The 26,220-nt window shown below is 41.0% G+C and overlaps 1 protein-coding gene across 2 annotated transcripts in view; it reads right to left on the bottom strand.

The window, feature by feature from the left end:
* Positions 1-26,066: 26,066 nt before the first annotated feature.
* Positions 26,067-26,220, bottom strand: part of PHOX2B (paired-like homeobox 2b) — a 2,921-nt gene continuing 2,767 nt past the window's right edge. The window contains exon 4 of one of the 2 annotated variants that reach the window (XM_006876600.1): positions 26,067-26,220. This exon is cut by the window's right edge and continues 30 nt beyond it. In XM_006876600.1, coding sequence (XP_006876662.1) covers positions 26,067-26,220 — 154 coding nt within the window. The other variant, XM_006876601.1, reaches the window with a different exon arrangement.

Genomic DNA, 26,220 nt, shown 5'->3' with positions numbered 1-26,220 from the left:
TTGGCCTATATGGCTTTACTGGTGAATTCTGTCAAACATTTAGAGAGGAGCTGATACCAATTCTACTCAAACTATTCTAGAATATAGAAAAGGAAGAAAAACTCCTGAATTCATTTTATGAAACAAACATAACTCTAATACCAACAGGAAAAGTCATCACTAAAAGACAAAATTATAGACCAACATCCCTTATGAGGATTCCTGGTGTGGTGCTGTAGGATAAGCATTGGGCTGCTAATCACAAAGCCAGTGGTTCAAACCCATCTGCCGCTTCCTAGAAACCCTATACAAGGTTGCCATGAGTCAGAACTGATTCGTCAGCACTTAACAACAACAACATCCCTCATGAACATAGATATAAAAGTTCTCAATAAAACCCTAGCCATTAGAATCCAATCATATATTAAAAATAAACCATACCAGGGATTCATACCAAGTATACAGGGATGGTTCAATGTTAGAAAAACTATCAATATAATTCACCACATAAAACAAAAAAAAAAAAACCATGATCAAACCAATTGATGTAGAAAAAGCCTTTGACATAATTAAGAGCATATATACAAAACCAACAAGGAGCTCTGGTAACATAAGGGTTACAAGTCGGGCTGCTAACTTCAAGCTCAGAGGTTAAAAACTACCAGCCATTCCTCAGTAGGAAAATGAGGCTTTCTGCTCCCATAAAGATTTACCTATGCAAGTTTGCTTTGAGTCAGAACTAACTCCACAACACACCACCACCATACAAACCAAAAGTCAAGTTGACTGGAGAGAAACTGCAAGCATTCCCATTGGGCACAGGAACTATACAACAATTCCAATTCAATATTGTGCTATAAGTTTTAACCAGAGGGAAGAAAGGGAAATTAAAGGCATCAAATTGGCAAAAAAAAAAAAAAAAAAAAAAAAAAAAAGAAGGAGAAGAAGTAAAACTCTCTCCAGTTGTAGATGGTATGATCCAATGCATAGAAAAATTTAAAGACTCAGCAAGAAAATTATTGGAACTCCTTGAAAGATTCAGCAAAAGGGCAGGTAACAAGATCAACATCCCCAAATCAGTTGCATTCTTTTACAGTAATAAAAACAGCTCCAAAGAGGAAATCAGGAAAATAAAGCCTTTCACAGTAGCCACTTAAAAGATGTAATACTTCAGAATAAATGGAACTTGGGAGACAAAGACTATACAAAGAAAACTACAAAACACTACTACAAAAAATAAGAGACTTTCAGAAATGGAAGACTATGCCATTCTCATGAACATGAAAACCTAACATTGTAAAATGTCAACACTATCCAAGGCAGTATATAGATATAATGCAATCCCAATCCAGATTCCAGCATCACTCTTTACAGAGATGGTAAAACTAATTACTAACTTTATATGAAAGGAAAAGAGACCTTGGATAAACAAAGCATTTCTAAAACAGAAGAACAAAGTTGAAGTCCTCTCATTTCCTGATCTCAAAGCATACTACACAGCCTCAGTAGTCAAAATGGCCTTGTAGTGGAACAGAATTGACAGCCCAGAGGTAAATCCATCCTCCTACATCAGCTGATCTTAGACAAAGGGTCAAATGCATTAAATGGGGACGAGATCATCTCTTCAACAAATGGTGCTAGCAAAACTGGAAACCCATTTGCAGAAGAATGAAACAAGACCCCTATCTCACACCATATACAATAATGAACTCAACTTGGATTAAAGACCTAAATGTGAAACCTTGAGTTACAAAGATCATCAATGGAAAATAGGGACAAGTTCTGGTATGTGACATAAATGCACTATCAAATAACAAATAGCACACACGGTAGAGAACAGAATAGATGACTGGTACCTCTTAAAAATTAAACACTTACGTGTCCTGAAAGATTTTACCAAACAATAAAAAGAGAACCCACATACTGGGGAAAATATTTTGACAATGATATGTCATTATGCTGAGTGAAATTAGTCAATCAAAAAAGGACAAATACTGTTGTAAAAATGTTTTTTAAAGGTTTTCTTGCCAAAAGAAACATTTTATAATAGTTACCAGGAGTAAGAGGGAAGGTAAAATTACTCACTGGGTTAGGGTTTTGTTGTTGTTAGGTGCTATCGAGTCGGTACTAACTCACAGCACGAAACACTGCCCGAACCTGGGCCAACCTCAACATTTTTGCCACATTTTAGCCAATTGATGCTGCCACTTGGCCAATCCATCTTGCTGGTGGTCTTCCTCTTTCACTGACCCTCCACCTTACCAAACATGATATCCTTGTCCAGCGACTGGTCCCACCTGACAATATGTCCAAAGTATGAGAGATGAAGTTTGGCCATCCTGGCCTCCAAGGAGGACTCTGGCTGCACTTCTTCCAACACACATCTGTTGGTTCTTTTGGCAGCCCATAGTACTTTCAATATTCTCCTCCAACACCGTAACTCAAAAGCATCAATTCTTCTACAGTCTTCCTTATTCACTGTCCAGCTTTCACATATATACGAGGTTATTGAAAACACCATGGTTTGAGTCAGACACACCTTAGTCCTCAAGTGTTGCTTTGCAACACTTTAAAAAGGTCTTGTGCAGCAGATTTGCCTAATGCAATACATCATTTGATTTCTTTTTATTGTTTTTTCCCATCATGATGTTACACTTGCTCATGTTTTTTTAATTTTTATTTTTAATGATTTATTGTGAATTATGTGATAGTTTACATGGGAGAACGTTGGTTTTACATTCATTCTATCACATATCGTCTCATTGCCATGGTTACAATCCCCTCCGTGCAATCCTTCCCCCGTGCCCCCCAGGTCTTCAGCACACAGTCACTCTCCGTCTCTGGATCCAAAGTCTCCAGCTGCTCCATCGCTCCACGTCATCATCTCTGGCTCCATTTCAGGCATCACTGCTTCTCTGGGTAGGGTCCCTCTCTCTGCTCTTCTCCCTTGATGGTCCTAGGTACCTCTGCTCCTAGACTGAAAAGTTAATCACTCCCCTCCTTGCTATAAAACGTCTACCTTTAGATTTCCAACCCTCACAATCAGTCCTGATAACAATTATTCACTATTGTATCACAAGAGACCCGTCTGCATTTCATTGCATCAGCCCCAGCTAGTCAGATTGAATACTACTCAGTCATTTGATGTCTTGACTGCTGCTTCCATGAATGTTGATAGTTGATCCAAGAAGAATGAAGTCCTTGACAACTTCAATATTTTCTCCATTGATAAGAATATTGTTTATTGGTCCAGTGGTGAGGATTTTTGCTTTCTTTACATTGACATGTAATCCATACCGAAGACTGTGCTCTTTGATCTTCATGAGTAAATGTTTTAAGTCCTCTTCACTTTCAGCAAGCCAGGTTGTATCATCTGCATATCGCAGGTTGTTAATGCTACATTTTTTTTCATAGAACCCAGCAAGCCATAATACATTTAAACAATTTCAGCTGTATTTATCACAGAATATTCTATGATTTATGTTGATCATAGACATTACTAAGGATGGTCTGCTAATGGAGGAGGCCCCTAGGAGAGGATGACATTATAGTTAGCATGTTGGATGACCCCAATCCTAGTGACCTCATGCTACTTCTCTAAAGATGACAGCCTTGGAAACCCTGTGGGCAGTTCTACTCTGTCCTGTAGAGTCACTATGAGTCAAAACCAACTTGACAGCAGTGGTTTGGTTTAACTTGGAGTTTAGGAGTGGTATGCAGCATGAGACTCAAATCAGAAGATCCGTGTCCCAGCTTGGCTATAAATAATCCTGATCTTAAGCACACTGGGAAGTTAAGTATCCCTGAATCTGACATGGGAATCCACCTTGTTGGGCTTTAATCAAAAGACACAAAGTATGTGACAACACCTTGAAACCAGCCAAGTGCATTAGGAACCTTAGCTTTTATTGCTGTGACAGCGCCAGGGGCACCAATGTTCCCCTGCTGATGGACATTTGCTTTTCCCTGCAATCCAGGGAACTCACCTCCCATGTATAGTAACAATGTCCTAAAATGCATCTGTTGCTTCTTGATGGTGTTATCAATCTTTAAGGGAAGGAACATATTGATTTGTTTCCCTCAGAAGTGCTTCTGTGAATTGATCTGGTCGTTTGGATGTTGCAGGCTTGCTAATGCCTTGGCCATCCCCAGCGGCTTGGTTGGAAATGATCCTGCTGCAGGGAAAAGGCTGGATCATTCTGACACTCTTGGGTCTGGTCTGGCTCCTCCAGGTCTGAACAGCAGATGAACTGATGCTTAAATCCTGGGGGTTCTTATTATTAAAAAACATCAGAGATTTCAGAAAGCGGTTTTGCTCTAGTAAGGTTGAAGGCTATGGGTATTTTCAAGTTCATTTTCTTTGTTTAAAATATACTGTGGAAGAAGGGCAAAGAATGTCAGATTCTCCCTGAATAATTCAGTCATTTCTATGATTTTTCTATTCTAAATATAAGTTCAATGAAGACAGCAGACCCAATGAAGAAACTGCATGAGGTTTTGAGTCCATATCTCCAACCTCAGGCAAGTTATTTCTCCCTTCCAAGCCTGAGTTTATACACCTGGAAATCAAGCATAACAATAGCACTTATCTATAACATTGATGTAAAAGCTCAATGTTATAGATAAGTGCTATTAGTTAAAGATAACTCAAATTCTGAACCAGTTGAGCTTTAAAGCTCTGCAGGGTACTACAGCAGGTTCTAAATCAATAAGTTATATCTTGGAACACTGTTGGGTCTTGGTTAAGTATGGTTCATTTACAAGAAAGGATCTCAGGATCTCAAAGGATTGGAGAGTGTTGGCATCATTGAAACAGCCTACTGAACTAATTACCAAAATGGGGTGGTGAGTTGAGCACTGATCTTCAGAAGAGGTAATGGCCCTCTGCTCCTAGGAGAAAGTGCAAGAAGAAGCACTTAAGGATATGATCCTTATTGTTTGGGACTGATCTTTGAAACACAGCCCCATCTGGCTGCATCTGTCTGTCCTACTGTGACTCTGAGGTAAACTGCCTGAAAGAAAAGCAGATAAGCAAAGCAAGAAGAAAAGTCTTTCTGCCTGCAGTGCAGGGAATTATGTAATATTGTCCTGTTAACCATAGTCTTCGTAACTTCCACCAAATGACTGGGTGGAACTATGCAAATGAGGTGCTTGTGGCCCCCAAAGGGGATTGGATTGACGGTGTGGCATTATATAGAGTTTTGGAAGTGCAACTGATGCATTTGAATCACCAGTCTTGTGGTTAGCTGTCCAGTGTTCTGGGCTGCTAACCTCAAGGTCAGCAGCTTGCAACTACCAGTTGTTCCTCAAGAGAAAAATGAGGCTTTCTGTTTCCATAAATATTTAGCCTCAGAAACCGTATACAGGGTCACTCTGAGTCAGAACTGACCCCAGAGCACGTAATCACCATCACCACACCATTTTTGTTGTTAAGAGCTGTTGAGTCGATTCCAACTCATAGTGACTCTGTATAGGGTTTCCAAGGGGCAGCTGGTGGGTTTAATCTGCCAACCTTTTGGTTAGTAGTGCAGTGCTTATCCTGCAGCCACACAGCAGGTTTACAGAGTAGATCCTCGGTTTTACACTTAGCAAATCATACACTTTGCTTTATCTCAATAATTGCAATCCCCTCCATTCAACAACACTTATCCCATTTCCTGCTGTGGTTCCTATTTCCATTCTACCCTCCTTCCTAACCCTTCTGAAGTTTGTCCTTATGTAAATATTGCCCTTTTGCTCTTGAATGGTTGACCATTCCATGGTGAACATACCTTACTAATAATGTCAACTACAAGTTGATTGAAAATTGAGCCACCTGGGGGAGCTAATTTCCAGATCTAAGCACGGCCAAGGACCATAGTTTGCGATTCCTCCAGTCTCATTCTGACCAGGAAACCCAGTTTGTTTGTTTGTTTGTTTTATAATTTTGAATTTTGTTCCACATTTTCTCCCACTGTGTCCTGGACTTTCTAATGTGATCCCTTTTAGAGCAATTGGTAGTGGTAATCAGGAACCATCTAGTTCTAGTCTCAGAGTCATGAAGACTGATGTTCACATGTTCCTTTAGTCCATTGGACTAATCGATTCCAAGCATCTTCCACTTTCATCACTCTTCTTTCTTCCACATCTGGAGAGACCAATAGTTGCACCTTAGATGGCCACTCATGAGCTTTTAAGATCCCAGTTGCAGAACAATGCCTTTTGACATACCCTTGTTGTTGTTGTCAGTTCCGACTCATAGCTACCCAATGCCCAACAGAAGGAATCACTGCTCAGTCCTGCAACAACCTTACAATCATTGTTATAACTGAACACATTGCTGCCAATACTGTGCCATGCCTGGGGGGTATTCCTCTCTTTGTCTGACCCTCCATTTTAACAGGCATGATGTTCTTCTCCAGGGACAGGCCCCTCCTGATAAAATGTCTGAAGTATGAGAGATGAAGTCTCGCCATCCTGTCTTCTAAGGAGCATTCTGGCTATACTTCTTCCAACACAGATGTGTTTGTTCTTCTGTTAGTCCATGGTACTTTTAATATTCACCTCTAACACCATAACTCAAATGTATCAATTCTTCTACAGTCTATCTTATTCACTGTCCAACTTTCAGAAGCATATGAGACTACTAAAAATATCATGGCTTGAATCAAGCATGCCTTAGTCCTCAAATTGACAAATTTGCTCTTCAACCCTTTAAAGAGGTCTTGTGCAATAGATTTGCCTAATGCAATATGCCTTTGATTTCTTGACTGCTGTTTCCAAGAGAAGACAAAGTCAAGTATTATAATGAAATGTACAAAAACCTGGAGCTGTTGTTATTGTTAGGTGCTGTCAAGTCATTAGTGACTCATAGCAACCTCATGCATAACAAAATGAGACCCTGCTCAGTCCTGTGCCAACCTCACAATCATTGCTTTGCTGCCACTGTGCCATTGCTGCTGCCATTGTGACAATCCACCTCGTTGGCGGTTTTCCTCTTTTTCACTGATCTTCCACTTTACCAAGTATGACATCCTTTTCCAGGGACTCATCCCTCCTGATAATAACTCCGAAGTATGAGAGTAGTCTGGCCATCCTAGCTTTTAAGGGCTGTCCGTCCTTCCAGTGAAGATTTGTTTCTTCTTTTGGCAGTCCATGGTACTTTTAATATTTGCCTCCAACACCATAACTTAAATTCATCAATTTTTCTAGTCTTCCTTGTTCAGTGACCAACTTTAACAAGTATATGAGGCTATTGAAAATACCATGGTTTGGGTCAGGTGCACCATAGTCTTCTAACTGACATCTTTGCTTGTGAATGCTTTAAAGGGGTCTTGAATAGAAGATTTGTGTAATGCAATAATCCTTTGATATCTTTAATACTGTGTCTATGAGTATTGGTGGTTGATCTGAGCAAAATTAAATCTTTGGCAACTACAGTCTTTTCTCCATGAATCTTGATGTTATTTATTGGTCCAGTGGTGAGGATTTTTGTTTCCTTTACAATGAGGTGCAATCCACATTGAAGGCTGTGGTATTTGATCTTCATTAGTAAGTATTTTAAGACTCTTCACTTTCAAAATGCAAGGTTGCATTATCTACATATCACAGGTTGTTAATGAGTTTTCTTCCAATCCTGATGCCATGTTCTTTTCCCATATATTCCAGCTTCTCAGACGATTTGCTCAGCATGCAGATTGAATAAGTATGGTGAAAGAATACTCTGCTGCATACATTTCCTAATTTTAAACCATTCAGCGTTCTGTTCAAACAACTGCCTCTTGGTCTATGTACAAGTTCCTTATGAGCACAATTAAGTGTTCAAGAATACTCATTCTCTGCAATGTTGGCCATAGCTTGTCATGATCCACAAAATCAAAAGCCTTTGTATTGTCAATAAACACAGGCAAACATCTCTCTGGTGTTCTCTACTTTCTGTCAAGATGCATCTGATGTTAGCAATGATATCCCTCATTTCTCATCCTCATCTGAATCCAGCTGGAACCTCTAGCAGTTTCCTGTCAGTGTACTGTTGCAGTCATTTAAAAATTTTCTTTAGCAAAATTTGACTTGTATGTGATAGTAATGATATTGTCCAAGGACTTCCACATTACTTTGATTCACCTCTCTTTGGAATGGGAATAAATATAGATGTCTTCCAATCAGCTAGCCAAATTTCTTGGCATAGATGAATGCATGCCTCCACTGCTGCATCAAATTTTTGCAAGTTTTCAATTTGTATTATATCAGTTTCCAGAGTCTTGTTATTTGCTAATGCCTTCAGTGCACCTTGGACTTCTTTCTGCAATATCATTGGCTCTCGATCACATGCTACCTCTTGAGTATCAACCATTTCTTATTGGCATAGTTATATTGTGTATTCCTTCCATCTTCTTTTGATACTTTCTATATCAGTCAATATTTTCCCCATTTGTTGTTGTTGTTAAGTGCTCTCCAGTTAATACTGAATGTTGGACCCTATCCAGAGAAGCAGTGAAACCAGAGAAGGAGGCAAAGATGAGGACATGGAGAAATAGAGCAGCTGGGAACTTTAGACTTATGGAAAGAGAAAGACTGTGTGCTGGTGGCCAGGAGACAGGCTTTCAGGATGTGCTCTTTGATTTTTTAAATGATTACATATCCCTGAGTGTTTTTGTGTACATCCACCTTACCCCCCCCACCAAAAAAACAAACAAACAAACAAAAAAAACAAACAAACAAAAAAAAAAAACCCAGCAGGAATAGAAACAAAAATACTGTTGAATGATGATGCACGGAGGAGATTTCAATCACTGCAATGAAATGATGAGTGTAAAACCAATGTTCTCCCATGTAACTGATCACTCAATTCACAATAAAAACTTTAAAAGAAAAAAAGAAATGGTGCACTGAAGGTACTGGCAAATAACAAGGCTCTGGGAATTGATTGAATACAAATTGAAATATTTCAACAAATAGATGCAGCACTGAAGGCACTCACTCATCTATGCCAGAAATTTGGACGACAGCTACCTAACCAACTGATCAGTAAAAATCTATATTTATGCCCATTCCAAAGAGAGGTGAATTCCAACAGAATGCAGAAATCATCAGACAAAATTGACATTACATCAAGTAGAATTTTGCTAAAGATAATTCAAAAACAACTGCAACAACATATTGACAAAGAACTTCCAGAGGCATAAGCTGGATTCAGATGAGGACGTATAATGAAGGATACCATTGCTGACGTCAGATGGAGCTTGGCTGAAAGGAGAGAATATCAGACAGGTGTTTTTACTTGTACTTTATTTACTATGCAAAAATCTTCAAATGTGTGCATTATCACAAGTATGTATAACATTGTGAAGAATGGGTATTCCAGAACACTTCATTGTGCTCATTAGGAACCTGTACATAGACCAAGAGGCAGTCTTTTGAACAGAATATGGGGCACTGAATGGTTTAAAATCAGGAGAGGTGTATGCCAGGACTGTATTCTTTCCCCATGCTTTTTCAATATGTATGGTGAGCAAATAATCTGAGAATCTGGATTATATGAAGTAAAATGTGGAATCAGGATTGGAGGAAGACTCATGAATAACCTGGAATATGCAGATGATACAACCTTGCTTGCTGAAAGCAAAGAGCACTTAAATTTCTTACTGATGAAGATCAAAGACAATAGCATGCATTGCACCTCAGTGTAAATAAATCAAAATCCTCACCACTGTACCAATAAATTGTTGTTGTTGTTACTGTTAGGTGCCATCGAGTTGGTACAGACCCATAGTAACCCTATGCACAGCAGAATGAAACACTGCCCGATCCTGGGCCAACCTCACTACTGTTGCCACACTTGAGTCCATTGATGCTGCCACTTGGCTAATCCATCTGGTTGGGGGTCTTCCTCTTTTCTTCTGACTCTCTGCCTTACCAAACATGATATCCTTCTCCAGCAATTAGTCCTTCCTGGCAATATGCCCAAAGTATGAGAGACGAAGTTTGACCATCTTGGCCTCTAAGGATCACTCTGGCTGCACTTCTTCCAAAATGGATCTATTGGTTCTTTTGGCAGCCAATGGCACTTTCAATATTCTCCTCCAACACCATAACTTAAAAGCATCAGTTCTTCTACTGTCTTCCTTATTCACTGTCCAGCTTTCACATTCATATGAAGTTATTGAAAACACCATGGCTTGGGTCAGACTCACCTTAGTCTTCAAGCAGACATCTTTGCTCTTCATCAATTTAAAAAGGTTTTGTGAAGCAGATTTGCTTAATGCAATATGTCGTTTGAGTTCTTGACTGCTGCTTCTGTGAGTGTTGGTAGTTGATCCAAGAAGAATGAAGTCCTTGACAACTTCAATATTTTCTCCATTGGTAAGAGTTTTGTTTATTGGTCCAGTGGTGAGGATTTTTGTTTTCTTGACATTGGGATGTAATCCATATCGAAGGCTGTGCTCTTTGATCTTCATCAGTAAATGTTTTAAGTCCTCTTCACTTTCAGCAAGCAAAGTTGTATCATCTGCATATCGCAGGTTGTTAATCAGTCTTCTTCCAATCCTGATGCAACGTTTTTCTTCATAGAACCCAGCTTCTTGGACAAATAAATAGCATTACGAAAAAAATGAGGTTGTCAAAGTTTGCTTGGATCCACTATCAACACTCATGGAAGTAGCAATTAAGAAATCAAAAGATGTATTGCATTAAGTAAATCTGTTGTACAAGACCTCTTTAAAGTTTTCAAGAGCATAGATGTCAGTTTGAAGACTAAGGTACAACTGACCCAGATTGTGATATTTTCAATAGCATGCAGAGGTTGGACAATATAAAAGATAGATCATAGAAGAATTGGTGCATTAGAGTTATGGTGTTGGAAAAGAATATTAAAAGTACTGTGGACTTCCAGAAGAACAAATGAATCTGTGTTGATACAAGTATAGTCATAATGCTACTTAGAAGTGAGGTTGGTGAGACTTCATTATACTTTGGACATATTATCAAAAGGGACCTGTCCCTGGAAAAGGACATCATGCTTGGTAAAGTGAAGGGTCAGTGAAAAAGAGGAAGACCCCCTACAAGATGAATTGGCACAGTAGCAGCACCAATGAACTCAAACATAACAGTGATTGCGAGGATGGCACAGGACTGAGCAGTGTTTTGTATAAGGATGCTTTGAGTTAGAACAGACTCAATGGCACCTAACTACAACAATTTCTCTCAGCATAATGTCCTCCTAGTTCATCCAAGTTATCAAGTGTTTCACAGATTGATCATGATCATTTAACATTGTGTGTAAGTACCAAATTTTGTTTATTCATTCTTCCATCAATGGGTAATTAGAGTGTCTCCATCATTTTGCTATTTTGAATAATGCTCCGATGACCACAAGTATCCAAGCACAAGTAAACATCTCTCTGTTATTCTCTTACAGCCAAGATCCATTTGATGTCAGCAATGATCTCCCTAGTTCCACATCCACTTCGGAATCTGACTTGAATTTGTGCACGTTCCCTCTCAATGTACTGCTGCATTTACTTTTTAGTTATATTCTGAAAAACATTACTTCCATGTGTCAGCATCATTTCTATCATCATGGCTGTGTTTTCCAACTACCTACCCTTCCTCTTTGTTCCCATCCCTTTCACATTCCAAACATCAGTAATTATCAGTGCACCTTGATTGCATGTTTAGTCAGTTTCAGATTGAAGACATTAGTAGGCTTTTTCAATTTCATTGTCTTTGACTTCAGTGGCTGATGTGTAATTTGAATAATAGTGGTATTAGCTGGTTTTCCTTGTTGTTGTTGTTGTTAAGTGTCATCGAGTTGGTTCCGACCCATAACGACCTTGTATAGGGTTTCCAAGGAGTCACTGGTGAGCTTGAACCACCTTGAAATTAAAATGACTTTGCAGTCCAGCACATTAACCCAGTTTTCCTTGTAGGTGTGAGTACATTATCCTATCACCGACAGCATTATACTTCAAGACAGATCTTGAAATGTTCTTTTTGATGATGAATGGACACCATTCCTCTTCAATTTGTCATTCTTGGCATGGTAAAACATATCATTGTCATAGTAAAAATGGTCAATAACAGTCTGTTCCAGCTCACTGATGCCTAGAATATTGATCTTTATTTGTTCCATTTCATTTTTTACTACTTCCAGTTTTTCTCATTCATACTTTGTGCATTGCATGTTCTGATGATTAATAGATGTTTGCAGCTGTTTCTCCTCATTTTGAGTTGTGCCTTATCAGCAAATGAAGGCTCCAAAAGCTTTACTCTATTCACGCCATCATGATCAACTCCTTTTTCATGAGGCAGCTCTTCTCCAGCCGTATTTTGAGTGTCCCTCACAGTAGAAGAAACTGCCAGATGAGTGGTCGATAGGTGATCTTGCTGGTATTTAATATACCAATGGTATACCTTTCAGCATCACAGCAACACATAATCCACCACAGACAAGTGATAGCTATAACCCATAGCCTTCCACAAACCAAATGCTTAGAATTCAAGCTCTAATATAGACCAGAGCTCTAATACACACGGGATCCTAGTGTGGCCCTGTAGGATAAGCATTCAACCCAAAGGTAAGTTCGAACCACAAGGTCAATGGCTCAGATTCACCAACCACTCCTCAGAAACGCTACATAGAGTCACGATGAGTCAGAACCAACTTGATGGCACTTAACAACAACATACTAGAGTTCTAAAGAGTTGTGCAAAGCTGAAAAGTTTTATAAATACAAGAACAAGGAAGTTCCTATACTGGGGATTTCAGATGGGTTGGCATGAATTTACTTATTTAGAGTTGGGGAGAAATATTGAATTAGTTCAAAATGAACAGAAAAGTCCTAATTGGTTATCTTAAATTTCTGTTTCTGGTAGAGTGAAGCATTAGCAAGAAAAATGAATTTAGCTTATTTCAATTTGCTGACCTAGGAGTTATCATCTGAGTGGCTCAAGAATTTAAAAAACAAAAAACAAAGACTAGGTGAAGGTGAAAGGACAGACTTTGCTTTGTTTGATCAAGCAGGGAGCAAGAATGGACCATAGTTACCAAGGCAAGCTGAAGAACTGGACCTCAAAGTTAGTTTGAATTGCAGTCAAGTGGTTCAAATTTACCAGCTGCTCCTCAGAAAGTCTATAGGGTTGCTATTAGTCAGAACTGACTCAAAGGCACTTAACAACAACAATAACAAGAAATAAATTGGAGGCAGGGGAGAATATTGAATGTATAACAGGTTTCCAAGAAATATTCATGAATATGCATACTGGTATGGTGCTATGGGTTAATGCGCCAGACTACAAGGTCAGTTTGAGACGCAAGCTAGGCAGTTCAAACCCACCAGCTGCTCCTCAGAAACCCTATACAAGGATGCTATGAGCTGGAACCTACTCGGTGGCACTTCACAACAACATGAATTCAGACAGGATTTTCATCCTTGACCAGGAAGTGATTTGTTGAAATTCTCCCTTTGGAATGTTGCCCTCAGTGATCTGCTGAGGTCTTTCCAGTGATTTTTTTGTGACTTGACCAAAGTTCTTTTCTTCCAGAGTCAACCATAGGTTGCAGTTGTCTTTCTGTGCATGCTCAGTGGGCCAGATTTAGTTATAGCCAATACTCGCTGGCTACAGTGGGATATTTTCCTCTTAGGAAACAAGATTCAATGAACACAAGTTATTAACAAGATAGCCATATGAGCTATATATTTAAACATACTGTGACAATATCTCTTATACCTTAAAGGTAGGTTTATCAAGCAAGCTGCAGAATGTACAGGGCTACACAGGAGCTCTGGTGGCATAGTGGGTTACAAGTTGGGCTGCTAACCACAAGGCCAGCAGTTAGAATCCACCAGTTAAAGATGAGGATTTCTGCTCCTGTAAAGATTTACAGCCTTAGAAACCCTGTACAGAGTTGCTATGATTTGGAACTGACGTGATGGCAAAGAACCACTAACTACTTCACAGGGACAGGGAGACTGGAGCGGTAGGGAGACCAAAGGGCAAGGGGGTGTCTTATAGGACTTAGAATATCTGACTTGTGCCTAGTATGGTTAGTTAACACTGGAGGATGGGCCTTTGAAGTCAAGGGGATATATGTTCAGAATTCAGCAATGGTCCTTAGCATCTCTGGTATCTTGAGCAAATTGCTCAGCACTTTTATTAGTTGGATTTTTTCATTTGTAAAATAAAAACAATAATTTCTTCCTCTGGATTCTTGAAATCTATAATAGACAACAAATACAGAGCACCTAGCAGAGTTACGCAACACGCAGTAAGCATTCCAAAATGAACAATGTCTTAGATCTCAGAAAAAACAAGTTTACAGTCCACTTTTGTCTAAGGCGGCTCTGCCACTGGGGCCTTAAAGAAATTAAGTTTTACACTCAAGTTCTTCCTGTTCTGGAAAGCACTGCTTAAGTCATCTGAGAAGTCATCTTGCAGAAGCAGCCATCTACTTGGTTCCATAATGAAATTACATTCAGGTAAAGGCCTTTATTTCCCCTTGATGTCTGGCTTTCCCCAGTGGGTCATCTTTGATATCAAACACATGGCTAAAGTAACATCATTCTCTATCATTTGGCCTTGGGGTATTTTAACAAGCCAAATAGCTTCAGGTTCACACAAAAAATAAAGTGAATAACACTAAGAAATCAAGGAACACCTTTCCTTCAATGTTAAAAAAACCTTCCTAGTATAAAAATCCAGTAAACTGGATATGGAGAACTCCAAATCAGGATTGGAGGAAGGTTCACTAACAACCTGTGATATGCAGATGACAGAAGATACACATTTGCTTGCTGAAAGTGAAGAGAACTTGAAACTCTTGCTGACACAGGTCATAGAATATAGTTTTCAGTCCTCAAAATTAGATCAATAATCAACATCATAATAAATGGAGAAAAGATTAACGTTGTCAAGGATTTCATTTTCTTGGACCCATAATCAACGCTCATAGAAGCAGCAGTCAAGAAATCAGTGATGGAAAGGAGACAAGTTAACTGATTTTCTCATTAGGACCAACCATTGGGAACTTTTTCCACAAAATAAAGGGAAAGGAAAAAGGGGGGAGGAAAGATTTGGTGATAGTTGTACACATTGGAGAGTGTGGTTGGTGTAGCTGGATTGTCCATGTAGAAATGGTTGATATGCGGGAAGCCATCAAGGCAAGCAATCAAGTTCCTTCGGGACAAATCCCCCTCCAAGACTGAAACTCAAAGGGAACACATGAGCAGGCATGTAAGATTGCTGGTGACCATGTTGGTCTACTGGTGAGTGGATGAGGAGGAAAGGCAGCAATGAAGATATGGGCTGAGTTCAACTATGTTTCATAGATTCCCATCAACCTGGAGATGAGAGAGAAGAGGAAGGGATAGTTGGTCCAAAATGTGGTGAGACCTGGGGACTCCTGAGCCCACGGACAAGGACATAGCCATGGAGGGTTGGAGCTGAGAATGAAGTGTCCAGCTGATACGAAGTGAGGGGAGATGCACAAGAATGCCCAGAGTCATAGATAGTATCCACTTGATCTAGCCTCAATGGCTTGATCAGAACTCTATTAGAAGAAGATTAAAAAAAAAAAAAAAAGACAATTTTTGATAAAGGAAACAAATGTAAAATTGCTACAGTATGCTGAACTTGGCCTATACTTAAGAATGTGGTAGCTCAAAATACCGACTGAGAGGGAAGGAGTCTTCACATCAAGGACCAATCCTATCCCTTCTGTCCACAGGGTTGATAGCGACGGACAACTTAGATATTGGCTACCTAAAATGAGGGGAGGAGGGCTTTAAAGACACGAAGTGAAGGGCTTACAAATTGTTAAGAGGAAGTTTAGTTTCAGAGTGTGCCAGGGAAGGCAGAATCCTCACTGACTAGTTTTCATCTTGTCTAGATGGGTCTGGTGAAAGGTGATGGGGATAAGATTCTTATGATTCAATAGTGAGTAATTGTTATCATAACTAATTGTGATTGTCACAGCTGTAAATGTAGAAGTTTTGTAACAAAAGGGAAGATTAGTTAATCTGACAGTCCAGGAAGAGAGGACCCTAGGACCATCAAGGGAGAAGAGCAGGAGTAGAATGTAGAACCCTAGCCAAAGAAACAGAGACACCAGAGATGGAGGCAGAGATGAGGACTTGGAGAGAGAGAGTAGCTGAGGACTCTAGACTCATGAAAAGAGAGAGGCTCTGTGTGATGACAGCCAAGAGGCAGGCTTGCAGAATGTGCCTTTTGGCTGTTTAAATGATTATATATTCCAGAGGAAATAGAAGCAAATACTATTGAATGATGATGCATGGAGGAGATTGTAATCATTGCAATGAAACGATGAGTGTAAAACCGATGTTCTCTCATGTAAACTATCACTCAATTCACAATAAAAACTTTGAAAAAAAAAAAAAAGAGGTTGGTATGAAAAACATTTGTTGTATATATATAAAAATTTAAAAAAATAAATCAAATGATTTATTTATTTGTATTCCATTGGGCAAATCTGGTTCAGAAGACCTCTGTAAAATGTTAAAGAGCAAAGATGTCACTTTGAGGACTAAGATACCTGACCCGTCACAATATATATTTTTAATTGATCAAAACTTTATTTCACTGTTTTAGTTTAGAACCTTAATACACACGCACACACAAACCAATCTCTGGGTTGAAAAACAACCAAAGGGAATGTTTTGCTCATTCAACAGTACTTTTTTTTTTTTTTTAATTTATTGTGAATTTTGTGTTAGTTTACATGGGTGAACGTTATTTTTTATTCATCCTATCATAGTTTGTTTCATTGCAATGATCACAATCCCCAGCATGCATCATCAAACAACCAAAAGGTGCACCCCACATGCCTGCCCCTCAACCACCCACCCACAGCCCCTCCTTCTGTCCAAGTCATCATCTCTCTGCCTCCATCCCTAGTGTTGCTGCCTCCCCGGACAGAGTCTCACACATCGCTTTTTTCCCTTGATGGTTCTAGGGATCACCACTCCTAGACTGCAACATCAGCCATTCTCCTCCTTTTGTTACCAAACTTTTACATTTACCTTTCCAACACTCACTGTCAGACCTGATAGCAGCCATTCCCTATTGAACCTGAGGAGTCCTTTCCCCCTCACCTTTTATCAACTCCATCCAGACAGGTTGGAAACAATTCAGTGGAGATTCTACCTTTCCCTGTATCCGGTGGAGCTAGGTTCCCTACTGAGAGCTTGTAAGCCAGTCACTTCTTGCCTTTGTAGTCCCCCCATTTTGTGTAGCCAATGTCTAAGTTCCCCATACCTGTTGACCCTGTATACCAAAGAGATGGGAATGATGCTCAATATAGAGATTGTCTGCTCCTTTGTCATACTGCATCCACGAGCATAGGTCAAGTTCATCCACCTGTAGTGGGTTACTCTTTCTTTTTTCTTTTCTTTTTTTTTTTTTTTTTGGTTCCTCTTCTTTCTTCCTCTAGTCGTGTTCTGATCACCCAGCCATTGGTGGATGATCAAATGGGTACTATCTGCAAGTGTGGGTGTTCTTGTGCATCTTCCCTCACTTCATATCAGCTGGATGCTTCACACTCCGTTCTAGTCCTCTGGGGCCATATCCCTGCCCCTGGGCCCAGGAGTCCCCAGGTCTCCTCATACTGCTGGTTAACCATGTCTCAATCCAGGTTAACAGGAATCTATTGAATGTAGTTGGACTTAGTTCACAACTTTATTGCTGTTTTTCCCCCTCTTCCCTTTATTGGTGACCAATGTGGTCAGCAGCAGGACCATATGCCTGCTAGTGTATTCCAGTTGAGTTTCAGTCTTGGAAGGGGGTTTGCCTTGAGGGGACCTGACCACTTGCCTTGATGGCTCCCTAGGGAATAACTTGCTTGTTCTTGTAGTAGTCAATTGGACTGCTGTTATTGTTTTTTTTTGTTTTTTTTCCTGCGTGTCTTTCTTTCAAGAAGTATCTTCTGTTCTTCTAGCTACTCCAGACTGGTCTGCTTTCCCTTTCAAGTGGAAATGTCCGACCTCAGAAGATTCTGGATGGGGATCAGGATTCCACCTATGTTCTTCTGCAATGCAAAGGCTCTGCCAGAAACTTCCTTCAATGGGCAAGTTCTAGCCCCATTTTAGGTATTCCAATCAGTTATAGGCTGAAGGCAGACTTATAAGCTTTCTCTGGTGATGTTTCTGGCTATTCCTCTCTCTCCCCTTCAAGCCAAGTCATAATATTTTGATTGCCTCATATGCCAAGTCAATACATCACATCATAGCCAGCACGACTCTTGCCTTGCACTTTGGCATTCATTACTGACAGATTAAGTCCTTAATGTGCTAAATAATCAGATACTGGACTCCTGGTGTGGCACTGTAGGATCAGCAATGGACTGCAAATCACAAGGTCGGGAGTTCAAATCCACCAGCTGCTCAATGGCACTTAACTGCAACAATGACATATGTCTTATTATTGTCATAAAGGTGAAAGGTTGGATAACAACATAATCAATAAGTGAGGATAAGGTATACTGAGACAACGTCAAAAATTATAATGTGAAACTAAAGTATCTAAAAACTTTATTGGTGGCAAAGGCACTGGTACCAATGATACTATGGTTTTGTGGCCAATATTCATCACTGAAGGAAATACTCATTTCTAGTGGTCATGGTCTAGTGCACTCAGAGTGGTATGGCCTTGTAGCGTAGTGGTTATGAATCGGGCTGCGAACCGCAAGGTCAGCAGTTCGAAACTATCAGCTGCTCTGCGGGAGAAAGATGAGGCTTTCTGCTCTCGTAAGGATTTACAGCCTTGGAAACCCTGTACAGGGTCGCTATGAGTCGGAATCGACTCCATGGCACTTAACAACAACAGTGGTGATGGTGTTGGCTGTGTGCTATGGAGTCAGTTCAATTTCAAGTAGAAGTTAGGAAAAAATACATATGCATATTTTTAAATATTTCCCTTGGATTCTATCCACTAACCCCAGATTGGGTTCCTGGTGTGGTGCTGTAGGATTAGCACTAGACTGCCAACCACAAGGTCAGTAGTTCAAACCCACAAACTGCTCCTTGGAAACCTTATACTATGAGTTGGAACTGATTTGATGGTACTTAACAACAATAACCCCAGATTAACACTCTCAGCTAAATCAAGATTATTATGACCCAATATATCTAATTTGGTGATAAGGAACTGTTTTCAAATATTTGATTTATGGAGTCCTGGTATGAAAATGTACAATAAGCACTGGACTGTGAGGTCAGTTCAAACTGACCAGCTGCTCCTTGGAAACCCTATATAGGGCTGCTGTGAGTTGGAACTAACTCGACAGCGCTTCACAAAAACATTTGGCCTATGGAGATCACAGGTCTTTACACTGTACTTGACTTTCCAATGTGAAAATATTATTGGACAAAGACATTCTGTCATTATTTATCCACATAAATTTGTGAACAGACCCTCTAAAATCAGTGTTAGAAAATTAAGAACATGGGTGAGTTTTTGCCATTTATACAATTCATCTGTCGTAGATGAATGAGTCTAGAGGCTGGTATCCATTACTGTTGACTGACCAATGGATTGCACATTGTAAATGTGTGATTCTTCCTTTCATGTTCTACACCCTTGACTATTCTTTAGCTTGTCCACTTACCAGAAAGAGACTATGAACTATAAATATGTTGCACACTGAGGACATTTTCCCTCCTCCTACAAATTTCAAATCTCTCAAGAAGTCCTGGTGTGGTGCTGTGGGTTAATGCGCCAAACTGCAAAGTTGTTGAACTGCAAGGTTGGTGGTTCAAGCTCACTTGCTGCTCCTCGGAAACCCTATAAAGGGTCGCTGTGGGTCGGAATCGACTCAAAGCACTTAACAACAACAAATCTCAAAAGGAGCCCTGGTTACATCATGGTTAAGCACTCAACTGCTAACCAAAAGGTTGACACTTTGAACCCACCCATCAACTCCACAGAAAAAGACCTGGCATTTTGCCTAGAAAACCCTATGGGCAGTTCTATTTTCACAAGAGTTGAACATTGACTTGATGGCACCTAACAATAATAGCAATAACATGAATCTCAAAGCCAGATTCTCCCTTTTTGTCCTTGAACTTCATTCTGAATCTTACTGGCATTGCCATCCCAATGCCTCTCCTCCTGTTGCCCTTTCTAATCTTCCCCTACCTTTCTGAATCTTTTTGCAAGATGACTCTCTTCTGGGATCTGACAGTGAGTCAGTAACCTTATGCGTGAAAGTGAATTCTTCCTCTTCTGGAGACCATTGAGGACAGTGGTCAAAGATCTTGACTTTCTGCTGCAATACTTACTAGCTGTATGACCCTGGACACATTATCTAGCCCCTTTATTCTTCCAATTCCTTATAAGAAAGAAAACTTGAAAACTTTTCTCATAGGGTAGTTGTGAAGACTAAATAATTTAAAGATTGTAAACTTAAAACAGAATCTGACTTAGAGTGAACACTCAATAAATATTACTAGTTACTACTTGTCAGTAATTTGGCTGATTCCACCTGTTATTATCCTCCATTCTCCAGTTCCGTTCTCTGCATATTCATTCACAATCTGTATCTCTGGACCATTGACTTAAGTCACAACTGGGGACCCTTTTTTAATCTTCTGAAACCTGAGCAAGGGAGATAGGAAAGGATATAGGAATTAGATCATCATCATCATATCGGGCACTTGCTGAGAATTTACTGCTTGTGAAACACTTGATTTATTGATTTATATGATTTTATTTAGTACCAACAACTATAATGCCATAAGGCTGAATTATGATTTGCATTCATGGCTGGTGAGTCAAGCTCGAAAGGTTTAAGTTACTTGCTACCCAACATCCCAGAGATGCTTTCCCTGAATTGAGACTCATCATCTCTATCAAGCCACAGTCTATCTTCCTAAAAACATGAGTTAGCCACAGAGACGCCTCGGGGCTGAGTTATGGACAGTTACTATTTGCTGGGTTATTGGCTCCCCTTTGAAACCACTCTCTGATTCTCTGCACTATCTTGAAGGAGACTTGGCTTAGGGGCAGTCATCTGGCATCAGTTCACGCTGCTTTTGTGAAGTCACATGTGGTCCCGGAGTTGCCAGGAAAAAGGATGCCTTGACGAGCCAAAATGCAAATTCCATAGGAGAGGAAAAGTGAGAGTGAGCTTGTTCACACTGTTCAGGGCTCCAAGGCAATGACACAATGCCAGAGACACGGTGTCCTGCCACAAGGTTCCATCATATTATGGGGACATTATTTTGCATTTGATCATAAACTTTCTTCCCAACAGTTTGCCCCTTGACTAGTAAGAGAGGCAGAAGTGACCCAAATTAAAAAGAAATTGGTATTTGAAATACAGAAGCTGGGTGCCTTCCTTGTTCCCTCCAGACATTTGCAATGCAGTCCCCTAGGAACTAGGGTTGGAAGTTCAAGAAATCTATTTTCCTTGTGGGTCTCCAGAGCTTCCTTTGTCCTAGAAACAAATTGCTCAAAACCTGTCAAAGCCAGAATAAGGGAGTTTGGTGATCCTCAGCCAGTTCACTCACAGGTGTAATGATTTTAAGACCTTGACTAAGGTTCCCAACAATCCTTCTTTGACTAATTTCGTTTCTTCTCTTTTTCTTTGTCTCTCTTCTTCCTCTTTCACCTCACGTTTTTGTTCTCCTGGTCTAACCTACAGAATGCCTGTTTCTTAACCCTCACTTCCCAGACACTTACCTACTGGTAACTGATGGCAAGAAAAGATTAATTAGCCTCTAGTTGAATTCGTTTCTAATCAAGAAATTCCTGCCCCCTTTTATGCCTCACCCAAACCTTCTAAGTTACATTTCCAAGCTGTCTGGGGTCTGAGGAATCTGACAATTGTTGACATTTTAGTCCAGCATAAGTAATATCATTGTTTATAGACAATGTGTCTTGGAGAATTTATTGAGGTATGTTTAGAAATAGAATTTTAAACAAAAAAGCTCAAAAGCCCTTGAGAAAAAAGACTATTAGGAGGTCCATATGATCCAAAGAACTGAGATTTTTACATGAAACCCGCCTAATCAGATGAAAGCTGTATCTGGAAGCTTAAGGTAGGAGAAGCTCTGATCAATTTAAACCAGAACAGCTGCTAATCCTCAGGTGAGATCTGGAGGTTGAGGACGCAGACCTCTGCTCAAATGAGCACAATGGTGTGGCACTGTGGAATAAAGCACTGGACCGGAAGGTCGATTTGAACCACCAGGTCAGTGGTTCAAACTCATCAGCCTCCCCTAGGAAACCCTATACAGGGTCACTATGAGTTCAAACTGACTTGAAGCCACTTAACAACAACAAAGTTTCTATGGAGTCTTCGTGTGGCACTGTACAATAAGCACTGAAATTATAACCCCAAGGTGGCAGTTCAAACCCACCAGGGGCTCCTTGGAAACCCTGTAAGTCGGATCTGGGATCTGACTTGATGGCCCTTACTAACAACAACGTTTCTATGGACAAGGCCCAACTAGAGAGGCACTCCAGTGACACTGTAAACTAAACACTGGAGCCCAAGAGTGGTTTGAACTGAAAAGTCAGTGGTTCAATCTCACAAACTGTGCCTCAGAAATCCTATACAGGGTTGGTATGAGTCAGAACCGACTTGACAGCACTTAACAACAACAACAAGAGAGGAACTAAGGCAAGAACCATATGTTAGCACAGGTAGCTGCTTGAAGGTGATGCAGCCAGATAGTCAAGGAAAAGGCAGGATTCCGTCTCAGGGCAGTGACTACCCTTTTTTCCCTAAAGATCAGTAAAGCTGCTCTTTCACCCACTGGGACATAGTGCTGTCTGTTTCTTTTGGATTTCTTATCTGCAGTTTGATTGCACTGAAATGATGTTATTGTTGTTAAGGGCTATCAGTGTGTTCCGACTCATGACCATCATGTATAGGGTTTTCATGGGAGCAGGGTGGCTCCATAGAATAAGCACTGGACTTCTAACCACAAGGCTGGTGGTTCCAGCCAACCAGCAGCTCTGAGGGAGAAAGATGAGGCTTTCAGCTCTGGCAAAGATGTACAGCCTCAGAAACCCTATACAGGGTCACTATGAGTCAGAACGATTCAAAGACAATTAACAACAGAAACAGTGATTCCGAGAAGCAGCTGGTGGGTTTGAACCCCTGATCTTGCAGTTAGCAGTCCAGTACTTATCCTAAAGCACCACACCAAGACTTCTCTATGCTGTTGTTAGAGCTGTGAGTGGATACTGAATCGTAGACCCTGTGAAGGGTTTCTGACCAGGTTGGTGAGTTTGAATTACTGCCTTTTGGTTAGCAATCCAGTGTTTATCCTACAGGTTACAGACCAGAGCTACTCTATGTTAATGCTAAGTGCTGTCCAGTCGGTTCTGACTCATAGCGACCCTATATAGGGTTTCCTAGGAGCGACTGGTGAGCTTGAACCGCTGACGTTGTGGTTCAAGATGCCTCGCAGTCAAGCTCATTAACCCAACAATGCCACACCAGAACTCCCGGAAACCCTATACAGGGTCGCTATGAGTAGGAACAGATTCCGGTACTTAGCAACAACAAAGTTTAGAGTGAGCCCAAGAATTTTTGTCTAACAAGTTCTCATGTGATGCTGATGTTGAGTCTGCTGGTCCACCTACAGCATTTTGGGAAACAGGCTCTCCTGTCGATTCAGATTTCCTGTGATCAAAGACTTATAAACCCAGGGCCTCTTTTCTCTGTAGCCTTTGTTTCCTCTTTGGTTTAAAAGAAAAGAAGAATAAAAATTGTACTTTTTCATGGTGTTTTGGGGAGTAAAGATTATTCAAGAAAAGTACAACCTGGTACATGAAAGAGTTCCCTAGAGTCTAGATGTTTTTTTGTGTGTGTGCGCACATCAAGCTGCAGCAGTGTTCTTGGGCCCATCCAGTACAATACCCGGCGCAGTACCGGTCCGCCTGCCTGCAACAGACCCTTCTTGCCCTCTGGGCGCCACGGTCTTCCTGGCTTCCGGATGTTGAACTGTCTTGATCTTGCCAAACGCGAAGGGTTCCAAAGGCGCAGGCACACCGAATCTGAGCTTCAATCTATTTCAAAGACTCGGATTTGAATCCCGACTTCACTGTCACCAAATTCAGAGCGCCGCGGGCTCTGCACCTACTGAACCCTTTTTATAAAGTCACCGCTCTGGTGTGGTTTTTTTGTTTGTTCGTTTGTTTGTGCTCTGTCATTAGACAACAAACGAGCACAGACCACAGAAATCTTATTTGTTATCGAAGCATTAAATTTGACGTTTTGCTGTGGGTTTAAATATGCCAACCCGCTTAAGTTTTCAAGAGTCGCGCTGGTTTCTGGCTCTTAAAGATAATTTCCGTCGCTCTCGCTATCATTTTTTTATTTTAATTTAAAGAAAACGAAATTACCAACAAAACAGAAACGAATCAAGAAAAAGCCAGAAGACTTCAATTGCTAGACTTGCTTTTTGTTTTTATTATCAACAATCAAGTTAATGGTACACTCCTGGAAAACTATATGCACATGTAGAAATATTTCCCTTTTAAATATAAGCATTCATTATAACACATATAAATAAATTCGAAAAATCTGAAACATAACTTATGACGATTATGCTCACATAGTCCAACAAGAAAAAAATGAAAATCAGACACACATGCAGTTGATAACAAAAATATATACCATTGTCTGAACCGTGGTCTCTCTAAACACAAAGAAATTGGACCCGTGAGAACCTCATTACTCCATAAAGACACTCCATAGAGACTACAAGGAGAAAAACATTATACGGTCACGTAGAGGAGACGGTCTGTACTGATTATTAACACGATACAATTGAGTCACAGAACACAGTTGTAGAAAGACACCGAAAAAGTCAAAGCCTCAACATTCAACTAATATCTATTGTTTGTGCCTTTTAAAATAAAAACAAAGAACCGAATTCCAAACAGAGATGTCTAAACTGCGCGGAGGAATGGAATCATCAATATACAATCCATCCACCATCCAGGATGAGAGTCCATTTCAGATCATTCAAACAGAAATGCAAACCGAGATTCTTCTTCGGCAAACTTGTGTGCGTGCCTTTCCCTGCCCAGTAGATTTCTCAGCAGCCAGTTACGTGTACTGCAATGGACTCCAATTCAAAGCCGTGTGAAAAAGTTCAGTCAAAGCTGGTGGAAGAAGAAAATACCAGGGGTTGTGGGAGAGAAAGAAAGGGGAGAGTTGCGAAATATGAGACACAGTTTACGGAGTTTGCGAATGAAAAGGCATCTCATGTATAGGGCATCTTTCAGGGCCTAGAGGCTGAGAAGATTCAGGGTTGAGAGTTGCAAGTGTGGGGGGTTCGGATGCGCTACTGGCAGGATGCTGTTCGGCGAGGTGAGACAGGCCAGGCGGAGCACGGAAGTCAGCTTGACCCCCGGGGACAGTCTGCTCCAGTCTTCAAGTCGTCGCCGTCGCCGCAGCAGCTCAAACCCCAAAAATACAAGGGCACGGGGGCCTGGAAGGTGGCTTTACTCTCCCCTGAGAAGCCCCAGAGAGTCCATGCTGTCAGAAGCCAATTTTGGGGGTTCCCAAGATCAAGACTTGAGCGCCAGTTGTAGCCTCCTCCCCCATTTTTGTTTTCTTGTATTTAAAACTTTTCTGGGTTTGTTTTTTAAGGTTACTGCCTTTCCAAAATAATTGTTATAATTGTTTGCTTGTTCTCTTTTTCTAAGCAAGTCACTGAGTAGGTTGTGGCCCCCATCTCTCCCTGTCACCTGCTCGGGCCACAGACGCACATTCCCCGAGACAGACATACATTGACACGCAGACACAGCCCCCTGAGAGTGCCCGGAGTCCCGGCCGCGCTGCGCACACCCCCAGTCAGCAGGCGGAGCCCTGGCACCTCGACTTGGTCCTGAGGCAGGTTCGAAGCCAGGGAAGGTTTTTGTTTGTTTGGGGGATGATAAAGGGCTAGGAGTGGGGTTGAAATGGGGCAACGCCATTTTTCTCTTTATTCTGATCGCGATTACGTTCGGCTCTCGCTGATAAAGCCACGGCAGCAGCGACGACAATAGCCTTGGGCCTACCCGCTCGCCCACTAGCCCTCCCGGGCCCCGGCTAGCTCGCTCGCTCGCCGCCGCCGCCGCCGCCGGATCCCACATCAGAACATACTGCTCTTCACTAACGCGGCTTTGGCACCGTTGGGTCTTTGGAGGGAAGAGAGGACGCTGGCGAAGGGGCCCCCGAGCGAATCCGGGATCGAGGTGATCGGGCCCGGTCCGGGAGCCCAGCCTTGTCCCGGGCCCCCGGCCGCA

Source organism: Chrysochloris asiatica, unplaced genomic scaffold, assembly GCF_000296735.1.
Source record: "Chrysochloris asiatica unplaced genomic scaffold, ChrAsi1.0 scaffold00394, whole genome shotgun sequence".
NCBI classification, from domain to species: Eukaryota; Metazoa; Chordata; class Mammalia; order Afrosoricida; family Chrysochloridae; genus Chrysochloris; species Chrysochloris asiatica.
Note: the sequence above shows the minus strand (reverse complement) of the source record. Positions and strands in the feature narration are given on the sequence as shown.